The 13,799-nt window shown below is 70.1% G+C and overlaps 3 protein-coding genes across 11 annotated transcripts; 1 reads left to right on the forward strand and 2 right to left on the reverse strand.

Annotated features, from left to right (window-relative positions):
• Nucleotides 1–597: 597 nt before the first annotated feature.
• Nucleotides 598–1,882, reverse strand: GJC2 (gap junction protein gamma 2). The gene is given in 3 exon segments (XM_037500638.1): nucleotides 598–734; nucleotides 737–869; nucleotides 872–1,882. Coding segments are annotated over 3 exon segments (1,281 nt in total).
• Nucleotides 1,883–6,030: 4,148 nt separating this feature from the next.
• Nucleotides 6,031–12,881, reverse strand: GUK1 (guanylate kinase 1). 8 transcript variants are annotated; one of them, XM_037499407.2, is made up of 9 exons: nucleotides 12,110–12,881; nucleotides 10,884–11,991; nucleotides 7,823–7,936; nucleotides 7,710–7,751; nucleotides 7,500–7,596; nucleotides 6,691–6,829; nucleotides 6,536–6,620; nucleotides 6,357–6,442; nucleotides 6,031–6,280 (listed from the first exon to the last, which is right to left on the reverse strand). In XM_037499407.2, exons 2-9 carry the CDS (start codon nucleotides 11,003–11,005, stop codon nucleotides 6,069–6,071), a joined length of 897 nt encoding a protein of 298 aa, XP_037355304.1. In that variant the 5' UTR covers nucleotides 11,006–11,991; nucleotides 12,110–12,881; the 3' UTR covers nucleotides 6,031–6,068. The 8 variants fall into 8 exon arrangements, with proteins under 8 accessions (XP_037355304.1, XP_037355305.1, XP_037355306.1 ...); XM_037499408.2 differs by having other exon boundaries at nucleotides 10,884–11,279; nucleotides 11,774–12,881; XM_037499409.2 differs by having other exon boundaries at nucleotides 10,884–11,279; nucleotides 12,839–12,863.
• On the forward strand, nucleotides 10,450–13,794 carry MRPL55 (mitochondrial ribosomal protein L55). Of its 2 annotated transcripts, none has more exons than XM_037499414.2 (4): nucleotides 10,450–10,529; nucleotides 11,088–11,177; nucleotides 12,130–12,316; nucleotides 12,628–13,794. In XM_037499414.2, exons 2-4 carry the CDS (start codon nucleotides 11,152–11,154, stop codon nucleotides 12,778–12,780), a joined length of 366 nt encoding a protein of 121 aa, XP_037355311.1. In that variant the 5' UTR covers nucleotides 10,450–10,529; nucleotides 11,088–11,151; the 3' UTR covers nucleotides 12,781–13,794. The 2 variants fall into 2 exon arrangements, with proteins under 2 accessions (XP_037355311.1, XP_037355312.1); XM_037499415.2 differs by having other exon boundaries at nucleotides 11,091–11,177.
• Nucleotides 13,795–13,799: the final 5 nt, after the last annotated feature.

Below are 13,799 nucleotides of genomic sequence, written 5' to 3' on the forward strand. Positions count from 1 at the left end.
GGCTGGGTCTGGATCAGGGAGGGGGGAACGTGGCCCCCCGGCATGTCCCAGCCCCCCGGCCAGCCTGGCCACTCCCGCCGCAGCGGGCTGAGTCTTCATGGGACTCCAAGTGCATCCCCAGGCAGGGCTCGGAGGGCCCCCAGCGGCAACAGGCCGTCTGCTCCAGGAAGCTGCCAGGCCTGACAAGGCCAAGAGCCCAGGCAGGGGAGGCGCGGCAGGGTGGCTGCAGGGGCCTCTGCCCACCCCTCCTCGGACTCCCCTTCTGTGGGAGGAAGACAGGATTGCTTCCAGCTCCATAGGAAACAAAGTGGCCTGGGCTGGGGAGAGAGGGCGGGAGCCCCCCTGTGCTGCGAGGCAGGGCACAGACAGCATCTGCCCAGGGCTGCAGGGGTAGCGCCCCCACCTGCCTGGACCCCAGGCCCTGATGGGGCAGCGAGCCTCCTGGTGGCTCTGGGGGCTAGGGCGCGGGCCTGCCCCAGCTGCAGTCTCCGGGGATGCGGGCCAGAGCTCAGGCCAGGTGCCCAGGGGCCGTGCCCAGCCCCGTGGGGTCCCACCCTCAGCCACTCTGAGCCAGCGGGCGTGGGGCTGGTGGGGGACTCAGATCCACACAGTGGTCTTCCCCTCCCGGCTGCTGGCGCTGCCCTTGTCAGAACCGGCCCTGGGCTTGGCACCCGACCGGCCCAGGCCCCCGCCCGTGCCCCCCGACGTGGCGCTGCCCGACCCGGAGGCGGGGCGCCGGCCCGCGGGGCGCCCCGGGCAGCCGCGGGGAGGCCGGGGCAGGGCGGGCTGTCGCGGTCCCCGGGCGCGTGGCCGTCCCGCAGCGCCTGCAGCGCCAGGCTGGCCAGCGTCGGGTCGTGGGCGCGCGCGCGCGCTCGGCCGCTCGCACCACCAGGCTGTAGTCGGGCGGGCAGGCCAGGCCGGCGGGCGCGGCGGGCAGCGCGCAGGGCGGCGGGCGCGGCGCGGGCCCGGGCGCGGCGGGCGGCGGGCGGCGGGTGCGCACGGCGTCCTGCGCGCTGCCCAGGCCCAGGTGCGCCATCTCGCAGAGGTTGAGCAGCAGGCAGAGGCCGCTGACCACGTACATGACCAGCAGGAAGACGGTCTTCTCCGTGGGCCGCGACACGAAGCAGTCGACCACGTGGGGGCAGGGCCGGCGGCTGCACGCGAAGAAGGGCCGCACCTCGAAGCCGTACAGCAGGTACTGGCCCACCAGGAAGGCCACCTCGAAGGCGGCGCGCGCCACCAGCTGCGCCACGTACACGCGCATCAGGCCCTCGCGCTGGATGCGCCGCCGCCCGTCGTGCGGCCCGGCCGGGCCCGCGGGCCCCGCGGCCTTCAGGTCCCCGCCGCCGCCCTTGGCCGCGCCCTCGTCGTCGGCCTCCGCGCCCTCGCCCAGGCCCGCGGGCCCCGGCTCCTCCTCCTCCTCGCCCGGGCCCAGCATGGGCTCCTCCTCGCCCGGGTCTCCGGGCTCGGGCCAGCCCGGGGGCGGCGGCGGCAGCGGCAGGGGCGCGCGGGCCGGGCGGCGCGGGCCGGGGAGGCGGCGCGGGGCGCGGCGCCGCTCGTCCTGCGCGGCGCGGGCCAGGCGGTGCACGGCGTAGCCCAGGTACAGGACGGCCGGCGTGGAGATGACCACGATCTGGAAGACCCAGAAGCGCACGTGCGACAGCGGCGCGAAGGCGTCGTAGCACACGTTGTCGCAGCCGGGCTGCCGCGTGTTGCACGTGAACTTGGCCTGCTCGTCCGAGTAGATGGCCTCGCCGCCCACGGCCGTGAGCACGATGCGGAAGACCACGAGCACCGTGAGCCACACCTTGCCCACGAACGTGGAGTGGTGGTGGATCTCCTCCAGCAGCCGCGTCAGGAAGCTCCAGCTCATGTTGGTCATAGGGGCTGGCGGTGCGGCCTGCGCGACAGGGCGGCTCAGCCGCGGCCCCCAGCGAGGGCGGGGCCCCTCCCCCTCGTCCCCCAGCCCCTCCGTGAGCTCCCCCTGCAGTCCGCCCTGCTCAGGGAGCCCAGCGAGGGCCCGGGCGTTGGACGGTGGGGAGAAGGCAGCCGCACTCCGAGTCGGGGGGGCACCGCCTCCCCTCGGACACACCCCTGGGCCGAGGTCACTGGCCAGGGGCCCACAGGGGCCTCATGGACACCAGCACCGCCGCCCTGTCTTCAAGGGGGCCCTGGCTCCTTCTCTCCGCACCAAGGGCTAGGACCCCAACCTCCCGGCTGCTCTCCCCTCCATGCAGGCACCAGGCTCCCTGCAGCAGAGCCGCCCAGCTGGGCAGCGGGCAGCTGGGGCACTTCTGTCCACCAGAGGAGACGCTGCGGGCACGCGCAGCTCCGGCCCCAGCCAGCTGGCCACGAGGCCGGGCACCCCATCCCACCCTCGGGCAGCCCTGCCCCGTGCCCCGCCCCTGCCCCGCCCACCAACGCGGCAGGGGCAGGCTGAGGTGGAGCCGCAGGGACCCTGCACCCTCCTTATACAGCGTGGCGGGTGGGCAGCAGGGGTTCCTGGAGAAATGACCCCACCTCCTCGAGTCCCTGTGCAGGGCCCAGCTCAGCATGGCTCCCACCGCCCTCCGCCCCGGGCTCTAACCAGCAGCTGCCCCTGACAATCCCCCAGAGCCCAGAGGCGGGGTGCGGTCAGCATTGAGCAGGCTCCGGGGAGGCAAGCCCATGGGGGTGCTGCCGCTGAGCGCCCCTGCTGCCAAGCAGTACCCGAGACCCGCCTGGGGTGCTGGGTGCCCTCAGAGCTGGACCCTGCTGCCAGCCCCACGCACGGAGCCTCCCAGACCCACACTGCCAGCCCTCGCTGCCTCCTGGACATCCGCACAGGGACACCAGGCAATATAGGCCAGGACCAGACCGGCGTCCCCCTCGGGGTCAACTCCCACGCAGCGCCCGCTGCCCACTCTCCTGCTGCGGGCACAGGGAGCCTTGGCTCGCCCCCAGGGTCAGGGTCAGCCTGGAGACGGGGTCGGAGCTGACCAGCAGCGGAGCATGGACTCCTGCACCCTAGAGGGGCGCCGCCCGGACGTGAGGCCAGCCCGTGGAAGGTGCCAGTCGGGTAAGACGGAGCCAAGAGGGCCTAAGTCCAGGGGGAGGCAGCCAGGACACGGCCACAGCAGAGCCCGAGGGGCCCCCAGCCTGCCAAGGGCGCAGCCACAAGGTGACCCCAGGTGGGCCCTGCCTGCCTCGTGAGAAGGCGCCGACCCTGCTGTCCCACCCTGAGCCACCACCCTCTCCCAAGGGAGATGGACTCCAGGGGCCCCACCAAGCACCTGGCCCTCCACACAGCCCAGGGGGCCTGAAGCGCAGAGCCACACCCAGGTCTGAGGGCCAGCGGGGGCTGGGGGCCGTCGCCCCCACTTGCACCACCTCTGGACTCCCCCCCACCCAGCGCGACTGTGGGCACTGCCTGCTGGACGGGCCAGGGCCTGGGGCATAGGGAGGACCCCACTGAGTGGGTAGGGGAGGCACAGGCTGGCCCCGCTGTGCGGTGCTGCTGGCAGCTAGTGTGGGAAGGGGGTGCCGTGCCAGCCCTCAGGGACCTGTTCCAGGGGAAACTCTCCCCAGGCTGCACGGTGGGCGGGAGGGGGTCGGGATGAGGCTGGAGAAGAGGCAGGGGCGACCGCGTCTCAGGCTGCAGGACAAGCGTGGGACAGGGTAGGGCCGGCAGGGACAGTCTGGGCTGGGAGGAGGGGACACCCTGGGTCACCCCGCCCACAGCGGCCAGGGCTGCAGCAGGACAACCCAGCCCATCACCGTACTGCCAGCTGCTGGCTCTCCACTCCCTGCACCCCTGGCTCAGGCCTACACAGGGTCCCGGCTGCAACACCCTGCAGGCCTGGGGCCAGGGCCCGGCTTGCACCCATGGGCAGGCGGCTTCCTGGGGGCAGCAGGGCTGGGCTCCAGTGGTCTCAGCTCCCCGAGGGGCAGGTGATACCCTCTCCTGGAGCCCTGGGGCGGCTTAGTCCTGGGGTAGCACCACCTCTGGACAGTGCTCGCCAGCCAGCCCCCCCAGACTTGGGTGCGCCTTGCCCTGAGCGCTCCTGCCGACCCGGCACCCCCCCCCCCAGAGTCTGCCCCCACTGCACATGCCTCCCTGCTGGGCCCCATACCCACCGCTGGCCCTGTGGGGAGCCCCCCGAGCCAGGGACTGCTGCGACCACCCACCCCCACCTGGGGACACTGGCCTGATGCCCACCCTGTGCCCAGGGAGGTCTGCGGGCCCTGCCAGGGGTACCCTGGGCTCAGAACCAGGCGCCAACCTGGCCCTCACAGCAGCCAAAGGCTGACTGGGCTGTTTACAAGCCCTCTCTGGCCTGACAGGCATCCTCTGGGGGGGGTCCCCTCCAGGCTCCAGGGCGCCTCCCAGCCCGAGAAAGGCCATCAGCCAGGTTGGGCAACAGCACCTGAGCCTGTAGGCCCTTCCTCCCTGGGGCCTCTGGAGGCTGCCTCTAGGCAGGCTCGAACAGCCCCTCCACCCTCTAGAGCACAGCCTGCAGGGGTTGGGCCTGGGCCCATCTCCCGAGGACTCTCCCCAAGGTGGCCTGGGCAGCCACGCCCCAATGCTGCCCAGGTCACCTCCTGCAGTGCCCTTGGCCCCGCCCATGTAGGCGTTGGCCTGGCCCTCCACAGCCGTAACCTGGAGGCCAGGCAGGAGGCCCCACCACCGCTGGGCACCCGGGCGCAGACCAGAGTGGGTGGGTGGGTGAGCTCCCTCCAAGAGCGTGGGGCCTCCTGGGTGCTCCCAGGGAGATGCCTGGGCCAGGGCAGGTCGGGTGGAGATCCGGCAGGGACAGCACTGGCCAGCTGCCCGACCCCTGGACACGCTGCAGCTGCTTGTGTGGTGGGACGGCGCCCCCCCACCCCCGCCTGAGGGGGACCAGCTGCTGTGCACCCCTCCCGCCTGCTACCAGCTGGCGGAGCAGCCCCAGGGCCCAGACCCCTTGTCAGGCCCCTCCCCGGGCTCGTCCGTGGTCCCTGCCGGAGAGCCATGGGCCTGAGGTGTCTAGGCCCCCAGAGCCTAAGGCCACCAGGCCAGTCCAGCACCTGTGACCCTCAGGGCTTGGCCCTGGTCCCCCAATGCCTCTCTGACGGTCGGGGCACGGGCGAGGTAGGCTGGGCCCACAGGGGAGGGTGGATGCTGCTTGGCCCCCCCGCACCTAACCTTGGGCAAGGCCTACCTGCTCCAGGTCAAGAAGTGCTGGTCCCTCCGAGCCTTCCACCTGCCTCCAGACACTGGCCCTCCGAGGGTGGTGCTGGCTGGACCCAGGGCCCGACCCAGGGCCACCTCTCGCCACCAAGCACAATGTGGGGGGAGGCCTTCAAGGGAGCCATTGTTCCCCCCCAGGCCCAGGGTCTGAATCCCCGATTGTCCCGGGAGCCGGGGCTGGACAGGGCCCAGAGAGGGAAGGGGCCTCCCCCAGCAGCCCCACGAGGCTGAGAGCAGTGGGGAATCCACCTCACCTGCCTGTAGCCTTTGGGGGTGGCCCAGCGCCCCCCTCTGCCTGCCGGCCCAGCTCCCACTCGCTCTTCTCTGTGCATCTGCGCTCTGGATGGAGCCCAGCCCGCCCCCCCCACTTCCGCCTGGGCTCCCGACCTCCCCATCCATGTATCCTTTCAGGGCCCCCGCGGGAGCGTGGCCCTGGCCCCCTGCTTCCGCCTACACCGCCTGCAGCAACCCTGGGCGGAGGAGCGGGAACTGGGGTGAAGAGGGGTCATGCTCCCCACGCAGGTCTCTGGTCCAGGCCCAGACCTCAGGGTGGGGGGAGGGGGGCTGCTGGCCACGGGGCTGTTCTCCAGGCCTCCCACCCACCCCAGGCCGGGCCTGGCCAGGTCTCCCCAGAGCTGCAGGGATTGGGCCTGGGCCCATCTCCCGAGGACACTCCCAGGTGTAGCCCCCCACCCAATGTCCAGGACAGACAGCCGGGCCAGGCACTGGCCAGAGTGGTTCAGCCTGCCCCTGGAGCCAGACCCGGGGCCTCCCCACAGCCCAGCCCCGGGGGGCCCCCCGCCCCACAGGGGAGGCCTAGAGGATGCTGGACAGCGGGGCAGAGGAGCAGCCGACACAGCTACACAGTAGCGCAGGGCTTCTTTATTAGGGGGTCAGCCCCGCCCCCACCGAGGGGTGCAAGGCAGGAGCTGCAGCAAAGGGAGCCCCCAGACGTGTCGGCGCCCCCACCCCCGGTGCTGCCCGCTGACCAGAGACCCAGGCCCGTCTGGGAAGGACACAGCCCGCGTGTCCTCAGGAAAGGAGGTTGGTCTCCTGCGCCTTCTTGATTTCCTGCCGGGAGAGAGGGAGAGGCTAGGGGGGTCCTGCCACACGCAGCTGCCCGGCACCCCTACGACCCCCTTCCCACCTCGGAGAGCGCCTCCTTCAGGAGCCGGTAGGCCTCGTCCAGTCTGTCGTTGATGATGACCAGGTCGAACAGGCCGGGCTCCCTGCCTGGGGGGGGCAGGGCGGTGTAGGGGCCTTGCGGGCCTGGGTGTGGGGACCAGGGTCTGGGGACGGCAGCGGGTGGGGACAGGGGCCACTCACTGCTCTCCATGTCGGCCCTGGCAGCTGCCAGCCGCTTGGCCAGGCTCTCCTCCGTCTCCGTGTCTCTCTGCCGCAGCCGCTGCTCCTGCGGGTGCAGGAGCATCAGCGTCTCCATCTCCACCTCCCGCCACAGCCGCCCGCCCGCGGCCACGCACCAGCACGTCCAGCGAGGGCGGCTGCACGGAGATGCAGATGGGCCGCAGGTCGGTCTTCTTGATGCTGCGCACACCCTGCAGGTCCACGTCCAGCACGCAGATGCGGTTCAGGGCCTGCACAGCCTGCACGGCCGCCTTGCTGGGGGCACATGAGGGCTCAGGGGCGCAGGGCCTTGGCCCTGGCACAGCAACGAGACCGCCGCTGCCCCGTCCTGGACCCTGCACCCGCCCACCTCTGCCGGGTAGTACGGCCAACAACCCCACAGGCAGGGCCCCCGAGGGGGAGCGGGAGGCCCCGTGTGTCCTGCCAGGCTCAGCCTGGACCCCACGCATGCCAGCAGCAAGCCCCAGGAGCTTCCTGCTGCGACCCGCCTTGCCCACAGGCTGGCCCTCACCTCCCACATCTGTGCCCCTACCATGGTCCTTTGGGGTTTCCGGGGTCCCCCTGCCATGTGGCAGCTAGCAGAAACCGTGTGGTTGGGGCTCCAGGGCACCCACCGAATCTAGGGGAGTTGCAGCCCCTGGTCACCATACCAGCGGCTGGGGACGGGTGGTGCAGAGGTCAGCCTGGGCCTTTCCTGAGCCAAGACAAGGTGAGTGGCCAAGAGCGGCGGCTTCCACTGGGGCCCAGAGCTGCCTCCTGGGCCGGAGGGCCCCCTGCGCAGCCCGTACCCCGAGATCCAGTCACTCCCACAGTGTGGCCAGCCAGGGCTGGAAGGGCCCAGAGAGCTGAAGGCTGCCCGGCCTGAGCTCGAACCCCGTCGGCCCACAGGAGCCGAGCCGGGACTGCAGGGGGGAACCCCGCCCACCTGGTGCCATAGAGATTGCCTGAGAACTCCGCGTGCTCGATGAAGTCGCCGGCGGCGATGTCCCGCTGCATGGCCTCCCTGGTCACGAAGTGGTACTCTGGGGGGGGCCAGCAGCCTCAGCCCGGCCCTGCACACGGCCCGCCCACACCCGCCCACCCCTGCGTTGTCCTGGGGGGAGGGGCCTCTGCTGCGGCCGCGGGGCCAGCTCACCTCTGCCGTTCTCCTCTCCCGGCCGCGGGGTCCTCGTGGTGTCTGCAAATAAACACCCGTGACCACCCTGAAGCCCCAGCCCCGCCCCCGCCCCCCCACGGGCCGGGCCTCACGGGACACGCTGAAGCCGAAGAGGCCGCTGTGCTCCCGCAGCAGCATCTTGAGCAGGGTGCTCTTCCCCGCGCCCGATGGGCCACTCAGGACGATGGGCCTCGGCCCGGACATCCCTGCGGGCAAGGGGCGGATGTTAAGGGGCCCGAGGGGCTGTGTTGTCCTTCCTGGGGCAGAGGGGAAGGAGGTGGCACAGCCCCCACCGCCCCACCCCCGCAGCTTGCGCCAGGGCTGGGTCCGGAGAGGCACATCCGGGTCCCCTTCCGGAGTTTCCTGGCGCACCCAGGGGTAGCTCCAGCAAGGCCGCGGGACACAGACTGTTCCAGGAACTGAGAAGCGCGGGGCTGACTGCTCAGGCCAGAGCTTCCTGCTTCCCTTCCGGGGAAGCTGGGGTGGGGGAAGGGTGCAGCAGGGCCCACACCTGGGGCTCATGCACCTGCCACAGGTGGGCGCACTTGTGGGGAGCCTGGGGGTATGAGCCCAGGCAGCAGATGCCCCAGCCTGACACCCCCCATTGCCCCAGGGCCCCGAGGCAGGATCCACCTCCCTAGTGAGGTACAGCCGGAGCCTCCCCGAGCCAGGGGCGAGCAGACAGCTGTTCAGACAAGCTGGGGCTGCGATGGGTGGCTGCCCCCAGCACTGGCCCCTCCCAGGGTCTCAGCCCTGGGCCCAGGAGTGGAGGGAGGCTGTGCGCAGCAGCTGCCCAACCACTCAGTGCCAGTGGAGTCAGGGAGGCCCGGTACAGTGGGGCCAGCGTCACAGTCGGCACCGCCTGGGGGCCTGCCTGCAGTGGAGGGGACCCAGGAGGCCTGGGACCAGCCGGGGGGCTCCCACCCAGCCCTGGCCGGGATGCGTCCTGATCCGCAGTATGGGCTGGCTCCGTAATCCCGACTAAGCCTGGAGTACAGCGCGGGCCCGATGGAGCTACTGGGAGGAGCAGGAAGAAGGGCCGCCCCACACCTCCGCACCCCAGGCTCCTGCCGAGAGAGAGAGAGACTCCAACCCTGGGGCAGGGAGGCCCCACAACGATCACACCACCCAGACACACGGCCATGCACAGCCACTCACACACGTGCCCAGCTCCACGCCCACCACCAACCACCGCAGGGTCAGCACCCCCTCCTCAGGCCTGCGCCCCACCTCTGTCCTGACCTCTCAGGTGCAGAGCCAGGGGCGCTGTCTCCACACAGCCCAGCCCCACCTTCCAGGAGGACGCAGGAACACAAGCTACTGGGGCGGGGCTGTCCAGGCCGAGGCCTGCCCCTTCCTTTGCACACCTCAGAGGACTCCAGAGCACACTGGGCCAAGGAGGGACCTACAGCCGTCGCCCGCTCCAGGGCACCCCTCCTGCTCTTTCCTACCAGAATGGGGTCACCTTCCTTTCTCTGCCAACCACATCACGACACCTCTATGTCCCCTTGCCTCCTCAGCTGTCAGAAGGCGGATGTGCCACCCTGAGGGGGCCGAGGTGCTTGGGCCTTGCAGAGCAGGGGGCGAGGGTGTGGCCTGAAGACACCTCAAGGACCCTCCACCTGCATCCTCCACGCAGGGACAGACTGAGCTCACCAGTTCCGGTCAAAGATCAGACGCCGAGCGCCCTGGTAGCCACACCCCCAGGGCTGTGTCGGGCAGAGGGAGAGTTGGGGCACACGTGGGTGGCGTGAAATTCACTGTCAGTGCAAGACAGGCACGCGGCCCTATGGGGGTGAGGGGAGGTCTGCCCACCTCTCACAACAAACAAGCCCGGGTCTAGGAGACTCAGGGATGACCAAAATGCACGAAAGCCCACTCTGAGGGTAGCCGCTCCGCTCCCCCGGCCCCTCCGGCTGGCCTCCCTCCCCCAGTCGGCAAAGGCAAAGACGTCGCCTTCCTACAGGCCGGGGGCGCTGGTCGGGACGGCCAGGCCGCGGCACCCCGGCGTGGCCTGGGGACGCTCGCGCCCAGGGTGCGGGGCTCTGAGCCGGGGCCACCCCGGGGGGCATCGGGCGCCCGCTCCGCCCGGTCAGCCCCTCGGCTCCGGCGCGGCATCCGCTCGCCCTCACCACGCCGGCCGGGCGTCCCGAGGCTGCCGCTGCGCTTCGAGGCTGACACGGGAAGCGGCTTCTCCCCTGGCCGAGAGCGAGGACCAGCGCGCAGGGAACGCCCCCGGGGGCGCCCTCCGCGCGTCCGCCCGGCCCGAGACCGGCCGCCCCCGCCGCCGCCGGCCCCGCGCGGGGCCCTGGAGGCGCCGGCCGCGCGCCGCGGAGGAGCCGGGTGGAGGACGCGCGCCCCGCAGGGCCCGGGGCCGCCACTCACCGTCCGAGGGGGCTCGGCCCAGGGCGGCCGCCGCTAGCCCGGCCAGCGGGCGCCGCAGCATCAGCAGCCGCCGCGTCCGCCTCCGGCCGCACGTCCTAGCGGCGCGCCGGCCCGCCCGCGCCCGGGACACGTCACCGCCGCGTCCCGGCCCCGCCCCGCCGCGCGGGCCCCGCCCCTGCCCCGTCCCACCGCGCAAGCGCGGGCCAGCCCTCCCCGGCGCCCCGTCACGTCTCGGCCCGCGGATTCTCGGCCCGCGCCGGCGACGCCGCGCCCGCTGATGACGGAAAGGCGGCTACGCGCTGCGATTGGCCGCCCGCGCGCCGGCCCTCGTGCGTGCGGCCCAGACCGAACGCCCGAACGCCCGGCCTCCCGGCCCGCGGCGTGGGGGCCGCTGGTCCTCGAGCCGCCGCGGAGGTCAGTGAAGGGCGCGGGCCGGGGGCGCGCGGGCCGGGGTGGGGCGCGGGGACGGAAGCGCCCGCTCGCTCGTGCGTGGCGTCTCGTTCCCGACGTCGGAGGGAGCGTCCCTGCGCTGACCTCCGGGGCCACCCGGGCCGGCGCGGCGGGCCCGACGCAGACACCCGGGGAGACAGGGCGCCGCAGGCGGCCCGACGCCCGGCCCCCGGGCCAGCGTGGCCCCGTCCTCCCGGGACTGGGGGAGAACTAAGTGATCTGGGCGCCAACCCGGCCCTTTGCGTCTGCTCTGTCCTTGGAGGCGCTCCGCGGCCAACCGACCGGGGGGCGTCGACCCCGCTCAGCCCACTGACTCACCATCCGTGGGGCCAGGACGAGGACAGCCGTAGGCAGGGGCTTCTGCTGCCCGCCCAGAGCTGAGACCCGGATGGGCTGCTGAGACCGGCAGTAACACGCCTGGCCAGCGGGCTTGGGTCCATGGCTTCGTTCCTGGCCGGAACTTGATGAGGCTTAATTCGATGGAAAGCCTGTCTTTCCAAAAGATCTCATCTCTTTGCCCAGAAGATTGCACGCCAGGCCTGTTGACTGACCCTCGACTTCACAGAACACCGGGCTCTCAGGAAGAATGGCATCCGAGGGCAGCCTGCTTCGGTAAGTAGCGGTTTCCAGGCTGTTGTGGGCCCACCAGGGGGGATGCCAACCTGTAGCCTTAGACCGTGCTACCTCAGAGCAGCTTCCTGTGTGTGTTTCTATCTGGAGAACACACGACTCTTAGAGATGGGGTACTTATGAATACATCCTTTGGGTGGGCTTTTGAGGCAGGAAGGAAATAGCTAACCAGACTCAACTGCTCACTGTCCTACTCGGAGCCTGCAGCTCAGCCTAGCTCCCTCCTGTTCTTTCTACTGGAACTGCCTCTCCATCTGCCATCCCCTCCTCCCCTGGACTCCCCAAGACAAGAACTGCTGCCATTGGAGAGAATGAGTGCAAGTTTCCCGTTTCTGGGGAATTGGGGGAAAGGGACAGAGCTTCTGGAGCTGGTGCTTGTGTGGAGATGGAGTAGGGACTCTGGCTGTAGTGCTCCCTGGAGAGTTCTTGTCCTGGGACAAGTTCTTGTCGAATTTGTTGTTACCTCCTATTTGGCTTCAGCCCCACCAGGGGCCCCTTCCCAGGGCACCAGCAGAGAGGGCATTCAGGACCTCCTTTAACTCTCACCACCTCCCAAAGGCCATGGCTCCTGACAATACCTTCTGGTATCCCCACATTTGGGTCGGGACAGATGTGGAAGTCGTAACGACGGGTACGTCCCTGGAAGTCAGCTTCTGGTCCCACACTGAGCCCAGCACCTGCACTGGGCAGCCGTGCCTCATCAGAGCCAGCCGTGCTGGGCCTGCTGCATCCCGGCTGCTGTCCTGTCTCCTAAGCTGCCTGGGAACCTTGTATGCTGCTTCTCGGCCTCCTCTGCCTGGGCATGGGATGAGAGCAGCTCTGACCATGACCTGCCCCTGGTTGCCACTCCCTCCCCATAGGAGCTGGCTGGCCTAGGCCACATGGGAACTCTGGCCCCAGTACTGGCCACTGACCTCTGTGCGTGTGTCTGCAGCCTGCTGCGGCAGTGTGTGCTGACGGGCTGCCGCCCGCATGTGTCCTCCTGGCGGGCCGCCAGCAGCAGAGCCTCCCTTACACGCCTGCACCGGCAGAACTACGCACGCCTCTACCCTGTGCTCCTGGTCAGGCAGGATGGCTCCACCATCCACATCCGCTACCGAGAGCCACGAAGGATGCTGGTGGTGAGCTCCCTCCCTAGGTGCAGGGCGGGACTGTGGGGACTGAGGGCTTGGAGCACAGCAGCATAAGGGTGAGCCAGGGCAGGGCAGCTGGGAAGAGGGTGGACTGGTGCACGCTGCACAGCCAGACCTCTCTGCAGTAGCAAGCTGCACCTTTGATTGAATCAAGTCCTTTTCGAGAATAAAGGCTTAGAAGGTGGAGGAAGGCCAACAGCGGCGGAAGAAACTTGGGGAAGTGGAGGGGAGAGGGTCTCCTGGCCCCTTGCCCGTCCTCCCCACCTCCTAGCCAGGGGCGCACCGCTCCCTTCCTGCAGATGCCTGTGGACCTGGACAGCCTGTCCCCAGAGGAGCGGCGGGCGAGGTTCCGGAAACGTGAGGCCCAGCTCCGCGTGAAGAAGGAGGAGGAGCCGATGCTGGGCGATGACTTTGATGTGGAGCGGTACAAGCGGTTCTGGACCAAAAAGTGATGGCCTGCAGGCCTCCGGGCTGGGGCTCCCATGGAGGGGGGGGGGTCTTAAAACTCACCTTCTCCAGGCTGCCTCCACCTTGTCTTTTGTCCTCGTCACCTTGCCCAGAGGACCTGACCCATAGTCCACTGTGGGGCTGCAGATTGGGTCAAATTGTGATTCTGGAACAAGATCCAAAGAGCATATGGGCCCATTGAAGTGGGAGGAGAAATGCAGACACCGAAGGTGCTGCTCTCACTGCAGGAAGTGCCTGCAGCACCATGTGGGGCCCCTGGGCTCTGGAGCCTCCTAGTCCTGGCACTGTTGAATCTCAGGTCAGCCGGGGCTCCCCCAGAGGGGCATGGCAGGTATGGGAGCGGTGGGAGGAGCTGATGCTTGCAGTGGAAGGCGGTGCTGCCCTGCCTCCTCCAGCTGGCCTGCCCCAGCCCAGACTGCTGGCCTGCGGCTACTGTGGAGGGCTTGCTCTTGGGGCGGGATTCCGAACCTTTCCCAGCATACTGAGCTTGCCAGGCTGGGCCTCCCCTTTCCCGCCCTTGGTGGTCATTGCCTCGTTCAGGTGTCAGCAGGCAGGCACAAGTAGGCAGCCTGTGGAGAAGAGCCGGGGCCACTCAGGATGAGGCTGGCCTGAGACCCACCTTTGGACCCCACTCCCCTGCTGGCCAGGGGAGCACACCTGCTGTTGCAGGGCGTGTGGGCTGCCCCAGCTTGTGCCCCCACCCCCTAGTCACTGCTCCCTCGCCATGCGGCGTTGGGTGTCCGCCACTGGCTCGCCCCAGCCCATTCTCACCCAGACAGCCTCCTGGGAGGCCTGGCTCTTCCGGCTGCTGCCCCGCTTCCCTCCTCTGCAGGGGAGATGCCCCGCCTGACCTCCTGCAGGTGGCAGGGGTACTGGAGACCCTGGAGCAAGGCAGGCTTTGTTCGCAGAGGACGCGGGGCCGGGGCCAGGCGTGTCCAGCACAGGCCACTGGGTGTAGCAGACGCGGGGATTGAGCCCCCGCCTGGCGACCGCTGACTTGGGC

The sequence above is a fragment of the Talpa occidentalis genome, unplaced genomic scaffold (assembly GCF_014898055.3).
Source record: "Talpa occidentalis isolate TD23 unplaced genomic scaffold, MPIMG_talOcc4v2.1 talOcc4.9, whole genome shotgun sequence".
In the NCBI taxonomy this organism is placed as follows: domain Eukaryota; kingdom Metazoa; phylum Chordata; class Mammalia; order Eulipotyphla; family Talpidae; genus Talpa; species Talpa occidentalis.

Coding starts and splice junctions, on each gene's coding strand:
- GUK1 (XM_037499407.2), bottom strand. CDS start 11,005: ATGGACCCAAGCCCGCTGGCCAGGCGTGTTACTGCCGGTCTCAGCAGC. Junction 7,752..7,822: donor CTTCGGCTTCAGCGTGTCCC/GTGAGGCCCGGC, acceptor GTTTATTTGCAG/ACACCACGAGGACCCCGCGG. Junction 6,830..7,499: donor GGCAATCTCTATGGCACCAG/GTGGGCGGGGTT, acceptor ATGTGCCCCCAG/CAAGGCGGCCGTGCAGGCTG.
- MRPL55 (XM_037499414.2), top strand. CDS start 11,152: ATGGCATCCGAGGGCAGCCTGCTTCG. Junction 11,178..12,129: donor TCCGAGGGCAGCCTGCTTCG/GTAAGTAGCGGT, acceptor GTGTGTCTGCAG/CCTGCTGCGGCAGTGTGTGC. Junction 12,317..12,627: donor AGCCACGAAGGATGCTGGTG/GTGAGCTCCCTC, acceptor CCCTTCCTGCAG/ATGCCTGTGGACCTGGACAG.